Here is a 21,313-nt window from a genome sequence, read left to right as displayed (position 1 = left end):
TGTATGCTCACTTTCAGCAACTGGTGTTTGGGGACTTGTTATAGACCCTGCCCCCTCCCCCCTCCCCCGCCAATCTATCACCATTCAGATGATCTGCCTGTTTCTCCATCCAACGTGATAACCTCACACTTATCCACATTATACTTCACCTGCCATGCAACTGCCCATTCACTCAAACTTGTCCAAGTTACATCAAAGCATTTCTGCATCCTCCTCACATCCTGGCATCCTACCAGCCAGCTTTGAATTGTCTACAAACTTGGATACACTACATTTAGTTCCCTCATCGAAATCATTAACATAAATCATGAATAACTGGGGTCAAAGCACTGTTCACTGTGGTACCACACTAGTCACTCCCTGCTACTTGGAAAAAGACCCAGTTAGTCCTATTCTTTGTTTCCTGTCTGCCATCCAGTTGTTTATCCATGTTGGTACACTAACCCCAATCCCATGTGCTTTAATTTTACATGCTAATCTTTTACATGGGACCTTACCAAAAACAAAGTCATAGTAAGAGCAAAAGTTTCACATATAAAAACAAAAGGCTGCAGAAATTGAGGTCTGGCAGCATCTATGGTGAAGGAAACACAGTCAGAGTCAATGTTGAATCCAACATGACTTTTAAATCAGAACTCACAAAAATGCTTCAAATATACCATCACAGCAGAGTTTAAAAACAAACAAAAGCTGAACAGATATATTTTGAGTGGAAATTAGAAATCGAAGATTTTCATGCTAGAATTTGAAATCGTTCCAGTCAAACCATGTCCTTGAGTAATAATAGCTTTAAATTAATGTGTCACTGATGACAGGAGATTATCAAGTCCTAATCACAACACAAAATGACTACAAAGCAGCCATGTTGTATGAAGGGCTGAGTTAAGAGTAACAAATATCAAACTTGACAGGCAAGGATGGACTGTGGTCTCAAAGCAAATAAATAACAGAAGAAAGGTCTATTCAGAACACTGTTACAACTATTACAGGACACTGACTTTCAAAGTAGTATGTTTTTCACATGGTGTTTGTGGGGGCAAAATCCTTGGAATAATTTACTAGTTAGTGCCACTATAGGGAGACCACAGGTTTATTCTGAATGGATTTGCTCCAGTGGGTCAATAGACTTTCTCTTTCCACATTAATTCTGTGCTCAAATATCAGGTCACTGCAGTAATCTCACTACAAAATTTGATTTGCAAGGAGCTTTAAATTCACTTTTTCATAAATGATTTGATTCATAACATTCACAATGAGGTTGGGGAAGGAAAGAAAGAGGAGGAACAAGTTTAAAAAAAAAAACACTTAAATTACACCTTTCAGCTACTCATGCATCTCTGATCAGGAGATGTACTTCCAAAGGCTACACAATGCTATTTTAAAACTAACCGCTGAAGCATGTAAAGGCAGCATGAATTATAAACCTGCTGTTCTGGTCTCTCATTAGCAAGGTGCTTATTTTCCTCCCATTTAAGGTTAGTTTGTTGTATTCTCACCTCCAAGTCAGAAATAATCATTTCAGCTGATGTTGTACTTCAGTATCTAGTGGGTGTGGCATCATTTGATGCTCCTGTCTTTTGGTGAGAGGGGTTGCATCCAAGAAAGTTTGAGTAATTATCTCGCACTAATTAAGACATTCTCCTGATGCTCTCGTTAACAATTCTCCCACTGCCAATATGCTAAAAACCATTCATCAGCGTTGTTAGCAAGCTATTTGGTGCAGATAGCTGTTGTATTTGTCTAAATATCACTGCGTGAAATATCACTGAGTGAAACAGTTTTTAAAATGTTTGAATACAATATGTAAATACAAGCATTGCTGTGAGAAATGTCACACATTAGTGTTTCAAAAGGTTCACCTCAATAGAAATAAAACTGTTTTTTAAAAAAAAAATCAACTTTCTGTCCGTCCATTAGGAGAAATCTCTAGAGATCTGCAGATTGTACCTGCACAGCGAATGTTACTAGCTTATTAAAAATCTATAATAGCTAATGCAATGATCCTGCTTTAAAGAGAGATGGTATTCATAGTACAAGTTGACAGACCCTAAAAGATGTGCAGGATTTGCTGACTGTTATACAAAAAGCACGTTTTAATGTTGATGTTCTCCCTTCGAAGATACAGTTTCACAGATGCTCTCTGCTATTTTGCTTGCATCACGAGTTTTCTGGATGCTAAACAACAAGAGCTGACTTAGCAGCTCAGGCTAATGCTGTCGACACGTGCAATTCCAATACGGGTCACTGGACACCAATCAGGAATTGAAAGCTTGGTTGATTTTTCCACTCCCGAGGCAGGGTCAAAGAGGCCATCCCAGCCAACCAGCAGTAAACACAGCACAAAGTGCGAGGGAGTGAGAAACAACACAAACCAGGATCTTTTGATCTGCACAGCTTTAATGACCACCACTGCTAGCCAATCCCTACCACTAACCCTCAATAGGAGCCAATTATTATACATTTTAATAGTAGCAAAATTTACAAGTCACTTATTTTCTGTCAATATTATGATTTTGCTTATGATCATGTTTTACTTTTTAATCTTTTACATAGCTTTCATGGCACTAAAGTAGACATTGGTCGAGGATCTGTTGCGCTCATAAAAGCATAAAGCTAATTTACACAGAATAACACTGTAGCATGTATCACTTTGCTGCATAACTAATAATCCAAGCATGGGTTGCAGTTATGGGAATTCCAATTACGCCAACAAGCAGAGATTTAAACAAAAGGTAGAAGCACCAAATAGATTTTGATAATGAGGGATGACAATGAGACATGGAGTTCCCCTTGATGGTCCCCACATACCAAGGACTAAATTACTCTCCTATTCCCTCAGGCAACGAGCGTTCAAGGAGGTCAATTTTCAAAACAAGCCAATTTTTCCCTCCTGCCCCTACAGATAGAAGATGGCCATATTTACCACAATTACTGGACAAAATAAATCCAACATGCAAAAGTTGGCTCAACTTTCCACAGTGTCAATTGTTTTGAATAAATTTTTATGCTCTTGGCTCTTCATTACCTAAATCCACGAACAAGAGGTGCATGTGCGCACGTGCTGGGTGAGGCGGAAGGGGGTGATGGGAGGGAATGGAGAAGAGATTGGTGATAGATGCTGGATCTGCAGTGGCTCAGTGGTTAGCCCTGCTGTCTCACAGCGCCAGGGACCCAGGTTCAATTCCACTCTCGGGTGACTGTCTGTGTGGAGTTTGCATGGTCTCCCAGTGTCTGCGTGAGTTTCCTCCAGGTGCTCCGGCTTCCTCCCACAGTCCAAAGATGTGCAGGGTAGACGGATTGGCCATGCTTAATTGCCCATAGTGTTCAGGGATGTTTAGGTGGGTTAGACATGGGGAAATGCAGGGGTAGGGGAATGAGTCAGGTCGGGGTGCTCTTCGGAGGGGCAGCTTGGACTTGTTGGGCCAAATGACCTGTTTCCACACTATAGGGATTCTGTTCTATTCTGTTCCACGATCTATTTCTAATATGGTTGGATTTAAAATGAAGCTATGCATTAAAATTTGAATTTTAAAGACTCTGTTGCCTGGAAACTTTGTTCAGATGGCTAAAAAGCACTATGCAGCTCTGCAATGTTCACGATACTCAGCAAGTGCTTTCCAAAGTATTTCCTTTTCTATAAACAATTGATTTTCACTGAATGTAGAGATATAACAATATACATACCAATTCTATGAATGTACTCAATTGCAGTAGTTGGAAAGTCGTAGTTGATGACTAGATTCACACCTTTAAAATCAATACCACGAGCCATGAGAGCTGTACAAATGAGGACCCAAATTTTTCCGGCTCTGAAGCTGCATACTACATTATCTCTCTGAGTGAGGGGGGAGAAAATAGAAACAGAAATTGCTGTAAAGCCTAGAGAGAGACATTCACAAAGGAGAAGGAAACTTGAATTCAAAGCTACATTTTCTAGGTCCATTGGACACCCAACTGCAATTTGGACCAGCAAAAGCAATGATTGCTAGCTCTTTATATAAAAAAAATGAAAACTCTATCAGGAAGACATTATACAAAAGCTTCAACCTAGAAAATAAGGCATCAAGTTCAACTGTACGCACTGGAAGTCATGTAGCATATCAACAAGGTTTGGTGTTTGAGCCTTGATAGCAAGTACTAAGAGGCTATTCTGCCACAGTGGGTTGCGCAATCTTAGTCTTATCCACAAAGTCACAGTTTCCAACCAATAGAGGGGATACAAAGCCTGCCTGATTTTCTTCCCTGCCCCAGCCTGAGGGTACTTTTGCTAAATCCAGTGCTTCTGCTGACGCCCTAGTCACATGTACCATATATACCTACATTAAAAAAAAAGTTAGATTTTTGAGAAAATTCTTTTAAGAAACACTTAGGGGTTGACTCTTAAATGACGGGTTAACAAGCACTCAATGATCCCACACAGCATGAAGTTAATACCAAAACAAAATCTTAACAGAAGTTGTGATATCTTGTATAAACTACTGTGCACACTACCATTTTAATGCTGTTATGGAGATCAGGTTCAAAACCAAAAAGGGTGCAGGCAGTCCAGTTGAGCTTGAAATTCAATGACCCCCTCCTTCAAACAGGAGACTGTCCTCAAGTATGGGCTAACTGCCTCCACCATTTCCAAAACTAGCAAGAACAAAAGGGAAGTCTGAGAATGGCTGTACAGTGGGAACCTGGAGTGCACGCATTAAAGAAAGAACCAGTCCATTGACAAGACTCTGCTCGCTTGGCCTGGAAGGCCAGCAAGGAGAAAAAGGTTTGTGATTTTGGGGTTAGTGTTGAATGACAAAGCTAAGCCCCTCACTGAGGAAACAGGAATCAAGTTCAAACCCATTGTTGATTGGCTGTGCTGTGGAAGAGCCCCAGTAACCTGGCTAACAAGTGTGCACTTAAGAACAATAGCAAATACAGTGGACACTTTTTTTTTTTATTCTTAGGGTTTAGTTCTTCCCTATATAAAAAAAAACACCTCTAACACGTGAAAGTCTATTTTGTTGGTGCCTCCACTGCTGGCCTGTCTTTCACCTAGCCACAATGAGAAACTAAGATTAACTTTACATGGAACACAATGAAAAATTATAATCTTTTAAGCCAAAAATTATGAATCATCTTTTTACACAAAATCAATTTTTTTTTTTTTTTTTTTTTTACATGGGTACCTATGGAAACTTGAAAACAGACCATGGTCAGAGATCTGCTGGTTATTTGGCTCCGGATCAGAAATGTGAAGTCTGAAAACCAGTATAATGAGAAGTTTCTTCAAAATAGAGCTAGTCCATTTATTACAATTAAGAACACACATAACACTGGTGTCAAGCTGTGCAGTGGCCCATTCTCAAAACATCCTAGAGAAAACAAGACAGCACTTGTCTGGCTGTGCTAATCATGTCAAACCTGGACCTGAAATATATTAACCTATTACACAAATAACATATAATTAGGTTTTCAACCAATGCTTTAAATAATGCTGTTTTCAGAATAATTATCAGTACTATTTCAGCGTAAAAATGAGCAGTTCTAACATTTCTTTCTTCAAAAGAGGTTGTGCAAAGCTAATTAACAGATCATTAATTGCTGAATCAGTCAGTTTTCTAATTTCAAATGTTAACTTGGTTAGTTCTGCATAGTTTCCCCCAAAAGAAAAGGAAAGGAAAGTGACTATACCTGTTGTTGAGTTCTTTCTGCGTGGATAACCTCAACGTTAATGCCCTCGTAGATCAACTCATGAAAGAGTTCCTTTGCTCTTTCAATAGACTGAACGAAAACTAGCACTGGAGGTGAAAACCCCTGAGGGGGGAAGAAAAGGTATAAAAGCATGATATGTCAGTGTAAGAACTGCTTTAACTCCCTCAACATCCTTAGAGTGAGATGTCACTGTGGGGCTGGAGTGGAGTGTATCATTTCCCTTCCCAATCCATTTTAATTTAGTTTCCTCCCTCTCTTCCCACCTTCCCCTATTTTGCTATTGTTACAATGTGACGGTGCTTGCAAATTGTTATTTTAACCAGCGATATGGGTGATTTGGTAGTGGGCTTCTGGCCCAGTTTCAAGTCCCATATGCTCCAGAATTGTGCCATAACACATCTGAATAAGTTGATTAAAAATACAGGTATTAATAAATCCTTTTTCTTCCTTTTTGCTTTAAACTTGGAACAGGAAGAGGAAAAATGCTGTGTTTGAGAAAAAAAAACAAAAGCTGGTTTGAGTGTACTTATGGTACAGTGGTAGTGTTACTATCTCTGGGAAAGGAGGCCAGTGTTCAAGTCCCATCTGCCCCAGAGACACGTATTAACATTTCTGAACAGGATGACTAGATTCACTCCTTTAAAATCAATACCATAACCCATGAAAGTTGTACAAATGAGAATTTTTTTTTTTTTATTATTATTATTGTCACACTGCTCCTGGTGGGCAGTGTTTGTTATTTAATTAGTAGGGTGATTTGACAATTAGGTAGTGGGTTCACTTTCCAAAAAAAAAACTGTTACTTGTGGTGCAGTGCTAATGTCCCTACCTCTGGGTCCAAGTCCCACCAGCCCTGGAGATGCCCAAGCATGTTGATTAAAATAACTACAAGACAGGAAAGGATCAGTGTTCAGAGCAGTAAAGAAATATATTGTATATCTATTTAAAAATAAAATGGAGTTGATTCGTTGATACTGCATTGGCAGGCAGCATGTGTTATTTGCTACTTGACAATTAGTTATTCAGGTGGTTTGGTGACAAAATTGCTAAAATTACAAAGAAAAAAGAAGACCTGGTTTCTTAGGCTCCTTGTGGTACAATGGTAGTGTCACTACTTCTGGGCCTGAAGGTCTGGCTTCAAATCCCACCTGCCCAGGTAGGAGTCACACCATGCCTGGGCAGGTTAATTTTTAAAAAAAAAGCTAGATTCTTCCCCTGCAGGGTGTTGGCTTCTTGACAGCAAAAAAATGCGGAGGGAAAAAAAAGGTGGAAACTGATGATTGCGCTAAACCATGGATTAAAAACAAATTCCTCACAAATCTGAAAGAATTTTGCTACTTAATTTGATGAATGGATATTCATCTATCAAACATATGAAACACAGATGCAAATAAAACAAGTCATGCTACTACAACAATCTCAAACTGCTCCTACAATCAAGAGGATGCTCACATGATACCCATCCTATAATGCTAAATATTGATGTCCATACAAATCATGAGACCTACTGACTTTGGACTAAATATTCAATCAGATGGCTTTCCTGTTATAAATTCAGGCTTGCACCAAGAGTCATTTTGAATCAAATACCTAATACAGGTAGTTCTGCTATAACGCATGGTTCATTAGCGCAAATTCACTGTAATGCGATTGATGAATAATGGACACTTTGGATAACATGAACTTTCTGCTGTACAGATATAGCAATTTTCTATAATGCAAAATCACCCAAGAATGCAACGACCTGTACCAGGCACCGCATTATTGCTTCAGATCAACCAGTGGAAGTTCTGAAGACGAGAAGATGTAAAAACAGAGGTAGGCTATTTAGCCTATTGAGTCTGCTTTGCCATTCAATAAGACCATGGCTGATCTGAAAGTCCTCAACTCCCGGTTTCCGCATAACGCCAGACTCCCTTATTGATTTAAAATCTGTCTATCAGCTGTAAATATACTTAATGAACCAGTCTCAATGGCAAAGAATTCCATGGATTCATTACCCTCAGAGAAGAAATTCTGCCTCAAAATGTATGATCCTTTATTCTGAGATTAGGCCCTCCAGTCCTAGATCCTTCCACAAAGTGAGACAACCTTCCCACATCAATCTGGTCAAGACCCTAAGAATACTGTTTGTTTCAGAAAAGGTCACCTCTCATTCTTTAAATTCCAATGAGTCAACCTTTTATCATATGACTGTCTCTCCATACCAACTATCAGCCTAGTAACCTTCTCTGAACTGCCTGAAATGCCCATTATATCTTCTTTTAGACACTGGTTCCAAAACGGTTCACATTATTCCAACTGTGGTCTGACTACAGCCTTGTATAGTTTTTTTTTCCTTTGTGCTGAAGCATGGCACTCCACCATCCAGCTTGCACAACAAATTTACTAGACAAGATACAGACTCGCATACTTTGCCGTGCTGACAGTAAACCCAAGTAAGGACGGCAACATGAAGTAGACCACTCATTGATTCTGCTACATCTGGAATTATGATTTGGTAGGTAATTTTTTGACATCAAATAACACTCTGGAGGGAAGAAGTGGAAGGAATAGGGGAAGAGACATTAGCAGGAATTGCAGAGTATTTTCAGCAGAATTTTGTGCAGTGCCATAAAAATAGGAGGAAGTTGCCAGAAAAAAAAGGCATAAGTTTTGAGGTTATAGATAGAAACCTGGGATGAAATAGACAGATAATGGGAGGAATTACCATTGATCTTAAACATCAAGTAACTTACCATCAAGGGAACTGATCCAGCATCGGTCAGGCATGTACTTCTGACTTCATCTGGCTTAAAAGAAATGTTCCCTGTGCTCACGATTAGAATAGTTAGGTGGTTCTTTTTGACCGGTATGGACACAATGGGCCAAAAGGGCCCTTTTCTGTGCTGCAGATCTTTAATGACTATCTATCTGGGAGAGTTGATTCTGGAGTCCCACTCAAAGACCTGTTCACCATTACTGTCGGGTACTGAGTAACCCTGTGGTGGCTGTTGAAATCTCCTACGTGGCTGGCTGAGTAAGGCAGTACTGGTAGAGCTTGCTGTTCCCACCTGGCATTTTGAGACATGTCCACATTCTGCAATATGGAAGCTGCCAACCTGAACTGTATCAGAGAACATGGATGATGACAGGACACCTGCATCAGCAAAATCAGATTAGACATAGCTATGTTTTAGCAGAAAGGGAGTAGCATAGTAGGTCAAAGGTGTCTGCTTCTTTGGTTTTGATATGGGTCTCAAAGCAAAATGTTGTCATTAGAATGTTGTGCGAAAGGAAATCCAAATGAGATTTCACTTCATGGCCAATAGTCTCTCTATAATCAAGTTTAAGATTCACAGAGCACGTCCTATTGGCATAAATCCACAGCTTTGCTCAATATTGACACTGGTGCTGCTGAGATAGTGTTTTACATTTTGCTACCTTGTACAAACAATACTGCACATTACCAAGGAATGCCCACTTTACAGACTGAGTGACAGGCTAATCACTTTAAAAATCAGCCAATGAGATGACTATTGCTTGACTCTGGGGATTTTCGTTTACTAAATAATTATGTACATAGATAAATAGCTAGTTATTCACCAGATCTTTTAAAGGCCGTAGTGTTGTACATTATTGATTGGTGCCATATAGTGGAATGCAGAGGAATAAAAAACACATGTACACTTGGAAGTCTCTTGGAATACCCAATAGTTAGCCTCCAATTAGGAGTGACTAAGCATTTTTGATCAGAACTATTTGTCCAAAATGGTATCATCATAGTCTTCGAACCTGATTTTGGTATCAGCCATATAAAAGGTTCACCACGAACAACAGCTCAACTTCTAATGTAAAGGCTGCTAACTCTGTTCAAGTAAACAATAGCTTACATCCTAGCATACATCATTCAAATGGGTCCGGCTTGACAAGGGCTCCTGCAGGCTGTTTTTTTGACTATTAGGTATTTATTCAACGTTAAAACCATTTTAAACAATTTTTGAACAGTCAAATTAAATAGTAGTGCTGGTCTAATACATAACTCATTTTGTACCTTTTTAACTAGATCTCTCATTGCTACTAGTTTCCCAGTTTCGGTACCCACAAAAAGTAACTCTTGCTCCACTGTCTCCACAGCAGAATTCCTGGAAGAAAGATAAAAAATTAATACACTTTGAACCAGATTAATCTAACCATTGCTAATAATGGAAGACATTTAACACTCGTACAGACAGCTCAAATAAAATACATAATACCTTGACAAAAGTCTAATAGATGTAAGACTGGCATCATATTTCCACATATAATTTAATTTGCAAACTAAAACATCAAACATAATTCATACTATGGTATACGCAACATTAGATACTTCTGTTAAAAAAGTCAAATGGACAAATCATTCGCAAAGCCCTGATCTCATCCTATACAAGAGATTTGTAATTTCTGAGCGGTTGAGGTAGATTCTCAATATGGAGCTACAATTTTTGTGCATCATTTCTAAATTCTACTCAAGTTAAAGTAGATACAATGGAATAATACAGATTCAATGCATTGAACGTGTACAAAATCTGCTGTAATCATTTATCTATTGATGTCCATCTTCTCTACTCATAAACCCAGTCAATGTTTAGACATATCCATGGATAAGGGCCTTGAAAATTTGCTCCAAAACTATAACTTTAGTTACAAATTAGCATTTGAAGAAAACTGGTCTATAATCCTTCTTTTATGTAATGTACAAGTAGTGCAAAAAATCTCAACACACCACAGTAAAATTAGGTTAATTTTCAAGGTTACTATAGATGGTGTTCCTTTTGTCTCACCTCGTGCCAATCGACACAGATACCACATTGTCCAAGTTCAGTTTACACCACTGCTCAACATCAAATGCAAATGTGGCACTAAACATAGCTCGCCGCACACTGTGGGATGTACATGCCAAGAAGATAGTGGCAAGCTGATCTCTGAATCCAGATTTACCATCTTCAAACAACTTATCAGATTCATCAACAACCAGCCACTCCACCCTAAATTTAAAATTTTGGAAAAAAAAAAAAATCAGTACATCAGTTTGTCATAGTACAACATGCAATTGGATGCCAGTACATCCCAAATTTTGTTTTGATCCATTTGAGCTGTGGTTTGTGGATATTCTTGCACCTTTCAAAGATTTTATTTCTCAAGTCAAGATATGAAAGACTCATCATGTCTACTAATTTGACTGATCTAGAGATAGGATGTGTGGTGTTCCAGATTCTTTGCAATGCAGTCCTTGCAATATTCACAGTGCATAATGCTATACGCTATAACATCCACTTACATTTAATGCGTGCTTTTTTAAAAAATGAACACCAACCTTGCAATGTCAATTATGGAAGAGTGCTCAACTTTGCTTCTGAAACAACAGTATTATTTCAAATAACTGACTTTCTCAGTTAAACTGTTTTGGTGACTCACTAACTGTACTAACCAGGAACAGGTGAAAAAATGGTAGAACTAAAATTCAATAATTCTGTAAAAAACTAAAAATGCAGACTTCAAAATGTTTATTTGTCTATCGTATAGAGTTTCTGCTAGACTGCAAACCACTGCTTGATAAAATTGAAGAGACATTGCATTACAATTGCCAATCCTTGACTGAAGACCTTGTACAAAAGCTACAATGAAGTATCACCGCTTATGCCCATGAGATTGGTTGATTGTGATGCAAATATGTAGGATTTATAAACATATATAGTTTTAATATTATTTATTGTAAGTTTGGATTTCTGATTTTTGAGTTAGTAACTAGTGGTTTTCCTGTGTGTCTGAAGCTAAAAAAAAAAAAAATTAACTTAATAAGCATTTCCATAACCAAGGTAGTTCATATTAAACCAGTTTCTCAGGCCTGGCTTTAGAAGGAATGGGTTTTGTGCACCAAAACAGGGTTTACTTTACATAATCATGCAACACAGCAAGGTAAATAAGCTTAAAGAAAATAACCATAGCCAAGAAGGGCTGTCCTTGGTGCCCTATAGGCTGGTGCTCTTGGGGAGGGAAGGATATATAGGAACTAGACTACCTCAGAGTACAGAGGGTTAGTGCTAGTCCCAGACCAGAAGGATTAGGATAAAACTTTGAAGACATTGCTTATTGCTGAATACATTTAAGCAGGTGTATAATAGCTCAGAGAAGAAGCTATCTGCAGTTCCAGTTTGAAAGTTGAAGTGACACGTGATTTAAGCCTACCAAAGTGTTAGATATAGGACTTCTGGTGAAAATATTGTGCAAGTGGTAATTTGGGTACTGTACCAGGTTGTTTTTTTGAGTGCTATGCAAAAGCTGTGTTGTTTCTTTTCAATTTATAAAGTGTTTTGGGATTAGTGGGAGTATATTTTTAATGCGTGCCTAAAAATCTTTTATTTTGCACTAAGTAGATGGTTTGGTTTATTCAATTTTTACTAATTTTGTTCTAAAACTTATTTATTGTTAAAACAAATCGCATCATTGCATGCTTATGTTTCAGAGATATCAGCAAATCATCAAAATATGATCCATCAAGCCAGGTTCCTGTCTGGAATCTGACTTGTCCAGCATTAACACCAGCTGGGATCATAACGTCATTGATGGGATTTCTGAATTCACCGGATTTAAAGAGGGATCTTTCTAGTTAAAGACTTCCTTGCTCAAAAGTGTCTTTTTTTGTTAAAGTTTATAACTGCAAAGTGGTTCTAGACATAAAGCAGCTTTGTTCTGGTGAAGTTTATTCACAGAATGTGAAGATGGCTTCAGGAGGTTGCTAAGCATTTAGCTGAAGTGGAAGATAGAACAGTAGATGTTGTCAAACCTGTTGAGTACTTTCTGCATTTTGCTTTGTTTTTGATTTCCAATTTCCAGCATCTGCAATATTTTGCTTTCTCATGTGAGCATTTCACCCTTGTTCAGCAAATCATCTTGCTGTTACGTTCTCATGAAAAAGACTGACTGCTGGGATATGGTACTACAGATATCAAGCAACCACCTGTGTCTCTCAAGAGATAGTGTAGAATGCAAGTCTCAATAGAACATGCAACATGTCTAATCACATCTTCACACAGCATCCAAAAACATTTTGCAGAAAGCATCACTAGATAATAATCACAGGCACAGAAAATTACTTTCTTTCCTCTCATTAAGAGTCACTGATGACAAAAGTAGCACTTCTATTGCCATTGTAAGTAACATCAATCAAATCTAGACTCTTCTGCAGTGTCTGATATAATTACATTGTCTTCAAAAGTTGACAAATATTAAGGATTAAAATTTAAAAATATTTCCCTTAGCAGATGCATTGTACATAAGTCAATTTCACAGTATTCATGTAGAGAAAGGTGCAATCCACAGAATTTAAAAACCTGTTTTAAAATACAATTATATTCCACTGCATGATGAGATTTAAGGCCCCAACAGTTGTCAAATTACTTCCTTAACAATGGCTTCCATGGAGTGTACTTTTCTGTAAAACAGTACAAACTGATACCTGCTGAGGTCCAGACCGGGAGGATCCTGTTTTAACAAGTAAATCAATCTGTTTGGAGTAGTCACCAAAACATCTGCAGATAAAAGGAAAAACATTTCAACAACTATAGTTGTTGGAAGTCAGGTACTTGAGAAAAGTAATCCTTTTGTGCTTATTACTGGCACTTAGAAACAAGACCAGTTCCAGTTAAAAAAAAAATACATCCACACCTTGCAGCTCACTATGGTATGCACATTGTTGCCCTCTACCATTCTTGCTCCATCTGTTGAGAAGGACTTGCTTTAACCTGTAGACTTCTTCAGTTACAAGCACCATCTGATTAAGGCAGTTTGAATAAGTCTGCACTTTTTCAAAACAAAAACGGTGTCCTCTGCATACACAATTCCCCATCTAGCACCCAAGTAAAAATCTTATCAACAGTCAAGGCTGAGGCTAGAGCACAGTTCTTGTTTGAGGCCAAATTTCTTCTGAGTCAAATTTAAAATTTAATGTTTTTGAAAAAAAAAAAGGTAGAAATATGAAATTCACTCACCAAATTTATTTGACGTCTTGGGACCAAACTTCTTGGCAGCCTCAGCTGCTTTGTTGATCATATGAATTCTGAATCCAATACCTTCAGAGAGCTTTACTAGCTCCCGATGAGTCTGGAAATAGAGGAACAACCAGACTAACTCGGACTCAGTCAGAATATTTGACAGTTTGAACCATTTATTTTGTTCTTCCTGCAACTGAGGGACTTCTGAAGAAATTAAATAGATTAGGACCGAGACAACTGAAAAGGTGCAACCACCAATAATACAGCACTAAAAATCAGGGCACCACACAAGCTCAGATTCTGAGGAACGCAGAGAGTTCAGAGGCTTGCAGGAGGTTACAGTAGTAAGGAAGGAGTGAGGTTGTGCAGGGGCATGAACACCAGTTTGAGAATTTTAAATTTGAGGCAATTATTTTTAAGATAAAAAAAATCTTTTAAAACACTTATGCTATTCTGGTTACTGGGAGCGCAGACAGACGTATATATGCTCAACTTCTAAACTTGAGCTCACGCACTTGTGAAGACAGTACAATGCCAACAGAAGAATACTAGTAGTAACATTAAGAAAGAAATTTCAATTCCAGTGTCTCAGATGCTTTCCTGCTCTGCTGCATTAAGACCAGGACATTTAAGGACAACACAGTTCATTCATCAAATTACTGATATGGTCTGATCTTGGCATAGGCTCAATGTTGTTCATGTCACCTTTTTGTCTACTGCCTCAGGCAAGCTGCTGTACTCAAAACTAAGTACAGGTTAGTTTATAAAGAGAGAAAAAAAATCAGTAGCATTTGTCAATTAATAGAATTGCAGTGAAATAGGTCTCTGGTGCAAACATACCTGGCTGGCCAGCTCACGAGTAGGAGATAGTATCAGCGCCCTGAAACCTTTGTTCATTGGTTGCTTTAGACAAGTCAAAAGTGGAATGCAAAAGGCCAAGGTCTTTCCTGATCCAGTTGGGGCACAGGCCAGGATTTCACGATTCTGTGAAAGATACATAAAATAGTTCGAAATTAACTCTGACACACCAATATGTCATTTCAAGAAAAAGTCATCAAGATATCATAGCCAATAAGAAAAGCCTTCAGTGACCACTTTTTTTTAAAAAAACGTTACAGCATTTAGATGTCAGTATCCTGGATATAGGAAGGATGTTGTGAAACTTGAAAGAGTTCAGAAAAGATTTACAAGGATGTTGCTAGGGTTGTAGAGTTTGATCTATAGGGAGAGGCTGAATAGGCTGGGGCTATTTTCCCACGGAGTGTTGGAGGCTGAGTGGTGACCGTAAAAAGAGTTTATAAAATCATGAGGGGGCATAGATAGGGTTAATAGCCAAGGTCCTTTTCCCCAGGGTAGAGGAGTCCAAAACTAGAAGGAACAAAAATAGAAATTGCTGGAAAAGCTCAGCAGGTCTGGCAGCATCTGTGAAGAAAAAAAAAAATCAGAGTTAACGCTTCAGCTCCAGTGACTCTTCTTCAGAACAGTTCTGAGGAAGAGTCACTGGACCCAAAACATTAACTCTGATTATTTTTCTTCACAGATGCTGTCAGACCTGCTGAGCTTTTCCAGCAATTTCTGTTTTTGTTCCTAATTTACAGCATCCGCAGTTCTTGCGGTTTTTGTCCAAAACTAGAGGGCATAGGTTGAGGTGAGACCGGAAAGACTTAAAAGGGGCCTAAGGGGGCAACCTTTTTACAGAGGGTGGTGTGTGCATGGAATGAGCTGCCAAAGGAATTGGAGGCGGCTGGTACAATTACAACATTTAAAAGGCATCTGGATGGGTTCTCCGAATAAGAAGGGTTGAGAAGGATATGGGCCAAAAGCTGGAAAATGGGGCTAGATTAATTTAGGATATCTGGTTGGCATGGACGAGTTGGACTGAAGGGTCTGTTTCCATGCTGTACAGCTCGATGACCTACTTATTATACAGATATCAGCATGCACAATGATTTCTAAACCAAGAATAGCATTTGCCTATATCATTAGAACTGGTCACAAAGACATTCAATGCCCGCAACATCTAATGCCCCCACTGTTTTGTTATTTTATAAAGAGGCAGCCCATTCAGTTAAATGCCTTTGAATTGCTTTTGTTTCACTTAACTTCTATACATAGGATCTTCCAGATTGCTATTACACAACTTAGAAAGAGCATTGGCAACATCCCACCCTGCTTATGCAAATATATTCCAAGTTCGTAAAGCCTTTTCTTTATTGAGCTCAGCTGAGAAACTGCATGTAGGCTGGAAGCCCAAACAGGAAAGCCTGCTTGTAAATCAGGACACTACATCATGGGGTATCATTCAAAAGAAAAGCAAAACAGTGCTAAGATTTTACTGTTGTATAAAATTATATCATAAATCAAAGAGAAGTTACTTTAACAAAATGTAATGCCAACAATCCTCTAGTTGCTTGTCCATGCATCCATTATTTAGTTTATGCTGTTGAAACAGTTATAGCCATAATGACCAGGCTCCATTCCTGTGCTCAATGTTGTTAAACGTATATTTCTAACACAGGTGACGTGATGAGGAGCAGGAAAGCTGACGTTTCGGGTCAGGAGCCTTCTTCAGAATTTTCTGAAACGTCAGCTTTCCTGCTCCTCTGATGCCGAGGGCCTGCTGTGTTCATCCAGCTCCACACCTTGTTATCTCCGACTCCAGCATCGGCAGTTCCTACTATCTCTGAAATGATGAGGAAACTGAATTCACCACACTGTAGAACACTGATATTGGTCAGAAGTAGGGGCTTAGGGAAAATGCAAATGTTTTCCTGTCCTAGCCAAGATCAGCTATATTAGCATAAGATTGGGATGAGCCAAGTAAATAAAAAGACTTTTTTTACATTTACATTACATATTTTCATGACCACCAGACATTTCAAAATTGCTTCCCAGCCGATGAAGTACATTTAAAAGTTGTAGTCACTGCTGTTAAGGTTTGAAACATAGCAACTAATTTGCACTCAGGAAACTGCCACAAACAGTGTAAAAATCAGATAAAAATCTGCTTTTACAATGGTGATTGAGGGGTAAATATTGGCAGAACTCCTCTGCTGTTTTGAAATAGTACTCTGAGAAATTTTACATCCACCCAAGCAGAGAGACAGGGCTTTACTTCAACTTCTCATTTGAAAGATGGCACCTCAGACAAACCCTCAAGTACCATACCGCAATGTGAACATTGATTTTTGTGCTCAATTCCTGAAGTGGGGATTGAACCTGGAATCTGGTGACTCAAAAGTGCTTGCAAATGAGCCATGAGTGACAGATGCCTGCATGATTTACTATTAACATGCCTCAGAGCAAAATTTAACACCTATCCTAACAATTTAACTGAAAAATACTTACATGTAGCATGACAGGAATGGCTTGCATCTGTATGGGGGTGGGCATTTGGAAACCAGCTTCCTGTATGTTCTGAATAATTTTTGGGTGCAAGTTATACTCCTGTAAGAGCTGTTCAAAGGTTTCAATGGGTTCAGGAATATCTGTTCCATCCACATGAATCCGATGCTTACGCCGAAATTTATTCATCTTGACAAAAAAAAAAGGAGAAAATTTTAATTCCATCACAAACTTTACAGCGAGGCTTTTAAGTTGATTTCTCCTTGAAGGGTATACAGAAAGAAGATTTGTTCTTGGCCCAAAGACAAACCTTTTCTCGTCGTTGATGTTCCAGTTTCTCAGCACTAGGTTCTGTGCCCGTCCTGTCAATATTACTCTTGATCTTGCTTCCCAGTGAGGACATCAACATTATTCCATCATCATCCTTGCTATTAGCAAAAATGTCAGACATTGCGTTGGTTTCTGCCGATGGTGGTTGACCAGTACATGATGGTGGCGGTGGAGAGAGAAGAGAAATTAGCAACCTTTGTTGACAAATACAAATGAGGTTGCAAAGTACCGGATATAATCAAGCTTCAAAAGAGATGAATTACATTCACAAGTTGTAAAAACCAAAGTCCTCACTTTTCCCTTGTTCACCCAAGCATATTGGGACACTGCTGTTTTCCTGTACAATTAATATATCCTTCTATGCTGTTTCCGTGGTTGAAGGTTTATTGGAAAAAAAATCCAAAAATCACCATCAACCCTATTTTTAAATACATCAGCCGAGATGCGCACGAGGGTTCTAAAAATCAAAAACAGACTCTACTGATCAAATGCTCTGCGTTCATGTCAAAATCTGGTGACAAGAACACAATTAAGAGCTCAGAAAGTAGCTCGCTGACAATCATTCAGTCTGCCTCGGAGTCATACGTGGGTGTCTTGACACATTGATTTTTTTTTCAATATTTCCCAAGGATGTAGACCATGTTCAAGCACTTACAAGTACCTCTGAGTTGTGGAACACAGGATTAATCTTTGACTTCACTGCATTTCTAATGTTACTAAGATTACTAGCAGAAGATCAGAAAACCTCAAACAGTGTGGAAGAAATGCCAACTCCAGACCATCCAGGCTTCTGCATGACCACCTGCTCCAAGGCCATTTCGAAAGCAGGTTAACTGCTTACTCCAATTCTTGTCTAACAAGGGCAGGTAAAAGTAAAATCAATTTAAACAGTGGACAGCCTATTGGCTTAAAAAAATTGAAATTAAGAATTAAATGCATGTATAAAGAAGGTTTTAAAAAAGGAAAGAAAGCTATGAGCTGCTGCCTGTTAAATTTGCGCTGAAGTTTTTAATAACGTAGGTTTACCCATGACACAGCAGGAAACAGCATCTCTTACAGTCCTTAGCACAAGTCTTCAACTGCATTCAATTAGCTGATAGTTAAATCACCTCAGTTCCCTCAGACAGGGAGGGGAAAGAAACATTGGTCAATATTCTAGATCACCACCCATCAAAAAGGACATCTGCATGAATATGGAGAAACAGTTAGGATTTGTTTGTATGGCCTCAAAAGTGGAGTAACAATGTCGGAGGTTAAGTTCTTGTTCTTATGTCATGGGTAGATGAAAACAATTTAGGTGAGGTCAGGGAAGAGGAAGAGAAAGCATTTGATTCATCTCATCTTCCTATTATTACGTTGTGCAAACCATTATAATCAAAGGCATGTTGAACATGTTCATCACTGCATGATAATGGCCATCTCCTCTAAGAAGGGAAGAAATCATTAATTACAAAGTCCTTGCAGATTTGGAAATCAGAATTTTGAAACCTTCTATTGGCATGTGGGTTAGATATTATAGTTTTAAAGTAATGACAAAGATCGAGAGGGTAAATTAGAATTAGTTTCTCTCTCCTAAGACACTGCCTAATCTATTCAGTATTTCAAATTGTTGTGTTTTTCTCAGTTTACCTTTGATCCTCTTTTTGTTCCTTTTCTTTCTTTCTGAACTACCCATGTCCAATTTTCTTTTTCCTAGGGATACACATGTGTCGTCCTTGCAGTCTGCTGCAGAATCTTTTTTCTCCCCTTTGTTTTTCAACGTACTGACCACTGGTTTGCAGTTTTTTGCAGGCTGTCTGTTAAAAAAGTCAAGGTCAGGAACGTTTTCACTTAAGATGGTGCTGCTTGAATTCATCACCTGGAATTACAAGAACAATGTATTAAGAAGCCATGTACAATTTTAGATTTCAGGTTGAAGCACATCACAAGACATCACTGAAAGGTGTAACACTATATCCTGAACCATAATCCAATCAACATTAATCAAGTCAAAACATTCAAGGGAAGTTTAGAAAAGCAAATATTAATCAGAATTCTCATCTCAGCAAGAGATGGAACAGACAGCAATTCTGTAATGACTGAGAGAAATAATAGAGATAAACTATTTTCAAGGCAGATATCAAAGTAGAGACAGCTGGGGAGCAGGGGTGGGGGTAATATTCACAAAATGTTTCAGGTGGCATGTCAGATTTATATGAAACCCAAGAAAAATGCTGGGATGCTTGGCTTTGTAAATAGGGACAATGAACAGAAAGCACAAAAAAGGCGATGCAAAATCCTTACACATCTCTGGCCTCAGCTGGAATAATATTTGCAACTTTAGCATCACACTATAGGAAGGATGGCAAGGCCTTGAGAGATGATACAGAAGTTCACTAGAATGAGGGAGATTGCAGAATTATTCTCCTTTGAGCAGAAATGTTTAATGAATGACCTATGAGAGATATTCAAAATGGCAAGGGGTTTTGATACTGCAAATAGCAACAAACTGTTGTCTCTGGCAACTGGATTAGAAGTTATAGTTTGAAAGTAATTGGCAAAAGAAAAGATAGACTATTTTCCCCACCACACAGCAAGGACAAATCCAGGGAACAGTAACTGAAAAAGAGCATGGAATCAAATTTCATTTTAACTTCCAACCAGCAAATGGAAATTTAATCAAGGACTAACTTCCAAGGCTAGTGAGGTAAAGTGAAAGCATGGGATTAAATTGGACAATTCTTTTAAAGGATTTTTAAAAAAGACATGAGGGGCAATTTTTTTTATACGAAGAGTGGTTCATGCATGGAATGAACTTCCTGATGAAGTGGAGGATGTGGGCACAATGTGGATAAATACATGAATAGGAAAGGTTTGGAGAGATATGGGCCTACAGCAGGCAGGTGGGACTAGCTCAGTTTGGGAACATGGTTGGTGTGGACTAGTTGGGCTGAAGGGTCTGTTTTCATGCTGTATGACTCTGTGACCCCATAACTCCTAAGGCAGTTCACGTTCAGCGTGGACTACTTGGACCAACGGGAGAGTTTCTGTGCTGTACAACTCTGACTCTAAGTCTAGGCACAATAGTTGAACACCTTGTCTGTGAGGTCTTAAGATTCTGTGGTGGCATGTTTTACATCTTCACAACTGAATGGCTTGTGAGCACACTACAGATGGCAGAGGTCTCAGTACCTTGTAGCTGGCCTGGCAGCACAGGCAAAACAGTTCAGTTTTTGAGCCCAAATCCTCAAGCGTTCTTAAAACCCAAGGTCTTAGACAGTTTCTAAACGACGTGTTCAGAAGTGTTATTATACACCCCACTGTAAGAGGTGGGACTTGAACCCAGGCCTCCTGGCCCAGAAGCAGAAACACTACCACTGCCCCACAAGGTCCCGTTTACACTAATGTAACACCGTGCAGGGGATTGCCGAAGGTGACCCACGCGTTGCACTTGTAAGAGGAACACCGGCAGCAGGACCCTCGGCAATAAGTCACCACCCCACACCTTGGAGGTCAGGGCAGCGGGACCACCCAATGCAGGTTGTAACCATAGACTTTTATCCAGGGGAAAGAACCAGCCTCCACGGAATGTCTCAATGAAAGGGGGAAGCGCCTGATGCCCTCAGGCGGCTTTGAGAGCAGTAGCCGACCCCCGGCTCCATTCCGCGGCCTACCGCCCCAGGCTCTCCTGCTCTTCCGCAGGCCCAGTACCGGCGGGGGGGAAAAAAGGAGGACCGGGACCGGGACCTCACCCGCAGTCTCTCGGCATCCTTCCCGAAGCGCTTCCAGTCAAAGCGAGCTCCCGAGCCCAGCGCCCGGAACAAATCCAGCGCCTCCATCGCCATAGAGAACAGGCCACAGCATGGAGCGCTGATGCATCGACCGCCGAGCGACTTCTCAGCGATCGATACCATCCACCAGGGGCTGGAGTTAAAGAGACAGTGCACCATCCACCA

At 39.3% G+C, this 21,313-nt stretch overlaps 1 protein-coding gene across 1 annotated transcript in view; it reads right to left on the bottom strand.

The window, feature by feature from the left end:
- ddx52 (DEAD (Asp-Glu-Ala-Asp) box polypeptide 52) overlaps nucleotides 1-21,274 on the bottom strand; it is a 29,147-nt gene extending 7,873 nt beyond the window's left edge. The window contains exons 1-11 of the mRNA XM_020510744.2: nucleotides 21,110-21,274; nucleotides 19,008-19,236; nucleotides 17,359-17,510; nucleotides 17,052-17,237; nucleotides 14,544-14,687; nucleotides 13,701-13,812; nucleotides 13,169-13,241; nucleotides 10,494-10,697; nucleotides 9,725-9,815; nucleotides 5,671-5,793; nucleotides 3,685-3,835 (exon numbers count right to left, since the gene is read on the bottom strand). Of these exons, the coding sequence (XP_020366333.1) occupies nucleotides 3,685-3,835; nucleotides 5,671-5,793; nucleotides 9,725-9,815; nucleotides 10,494-10,697; nucleotides 13,169-13,241; nucleotides 13,701-13,812; nucleotides 14,544-14,687; nucleotides 17,052-17,237; nucleotides 17,359-17,510; nucleotides 19,008-19,236; nucleotides 21,110-21,271 (1,627 nt within the window). The 5' untranslated portion in view covers nucleotides 21,272-21,274. The remainder of the gene's footprint in view (nucleotides 1-3,684; nucleotides 3,836-5,670; nucleotides 5,794-9,724; nucleotides 9,816-10,493; nucleotides 10,698-13,168; nucleotides 13,242-13,700; nucleotides 13,813-14,543; nucleotides 14,688-17,051; nucleotides 17,238-17,358; nucleotides 17,511-19,007; nucleotides 19,237-21,109) is intronic.
- Nucleotides 21,275-21,313: the final 39 nt, after the last annotated feature.

This window comes from Rhincodon typus, chromosome 26, assembly GCF_021869965.1.
Source record: "Rhincodon typus isolate 14 chromosome 26, sRhiTyp1.1, whole genome shotgun sequence".
NCBI lineage: Eukaryota > Metazoa > Chordata > Chondrichthyes > Orectolobiformes > Rhincodontidae > Rhincodon > Rhincodon typus.
The sequence above is the reverse complement of the archived record's forward strand: the minus strand, read 5'-3'. Positions and strand labels throughout refer to the sequence as shown.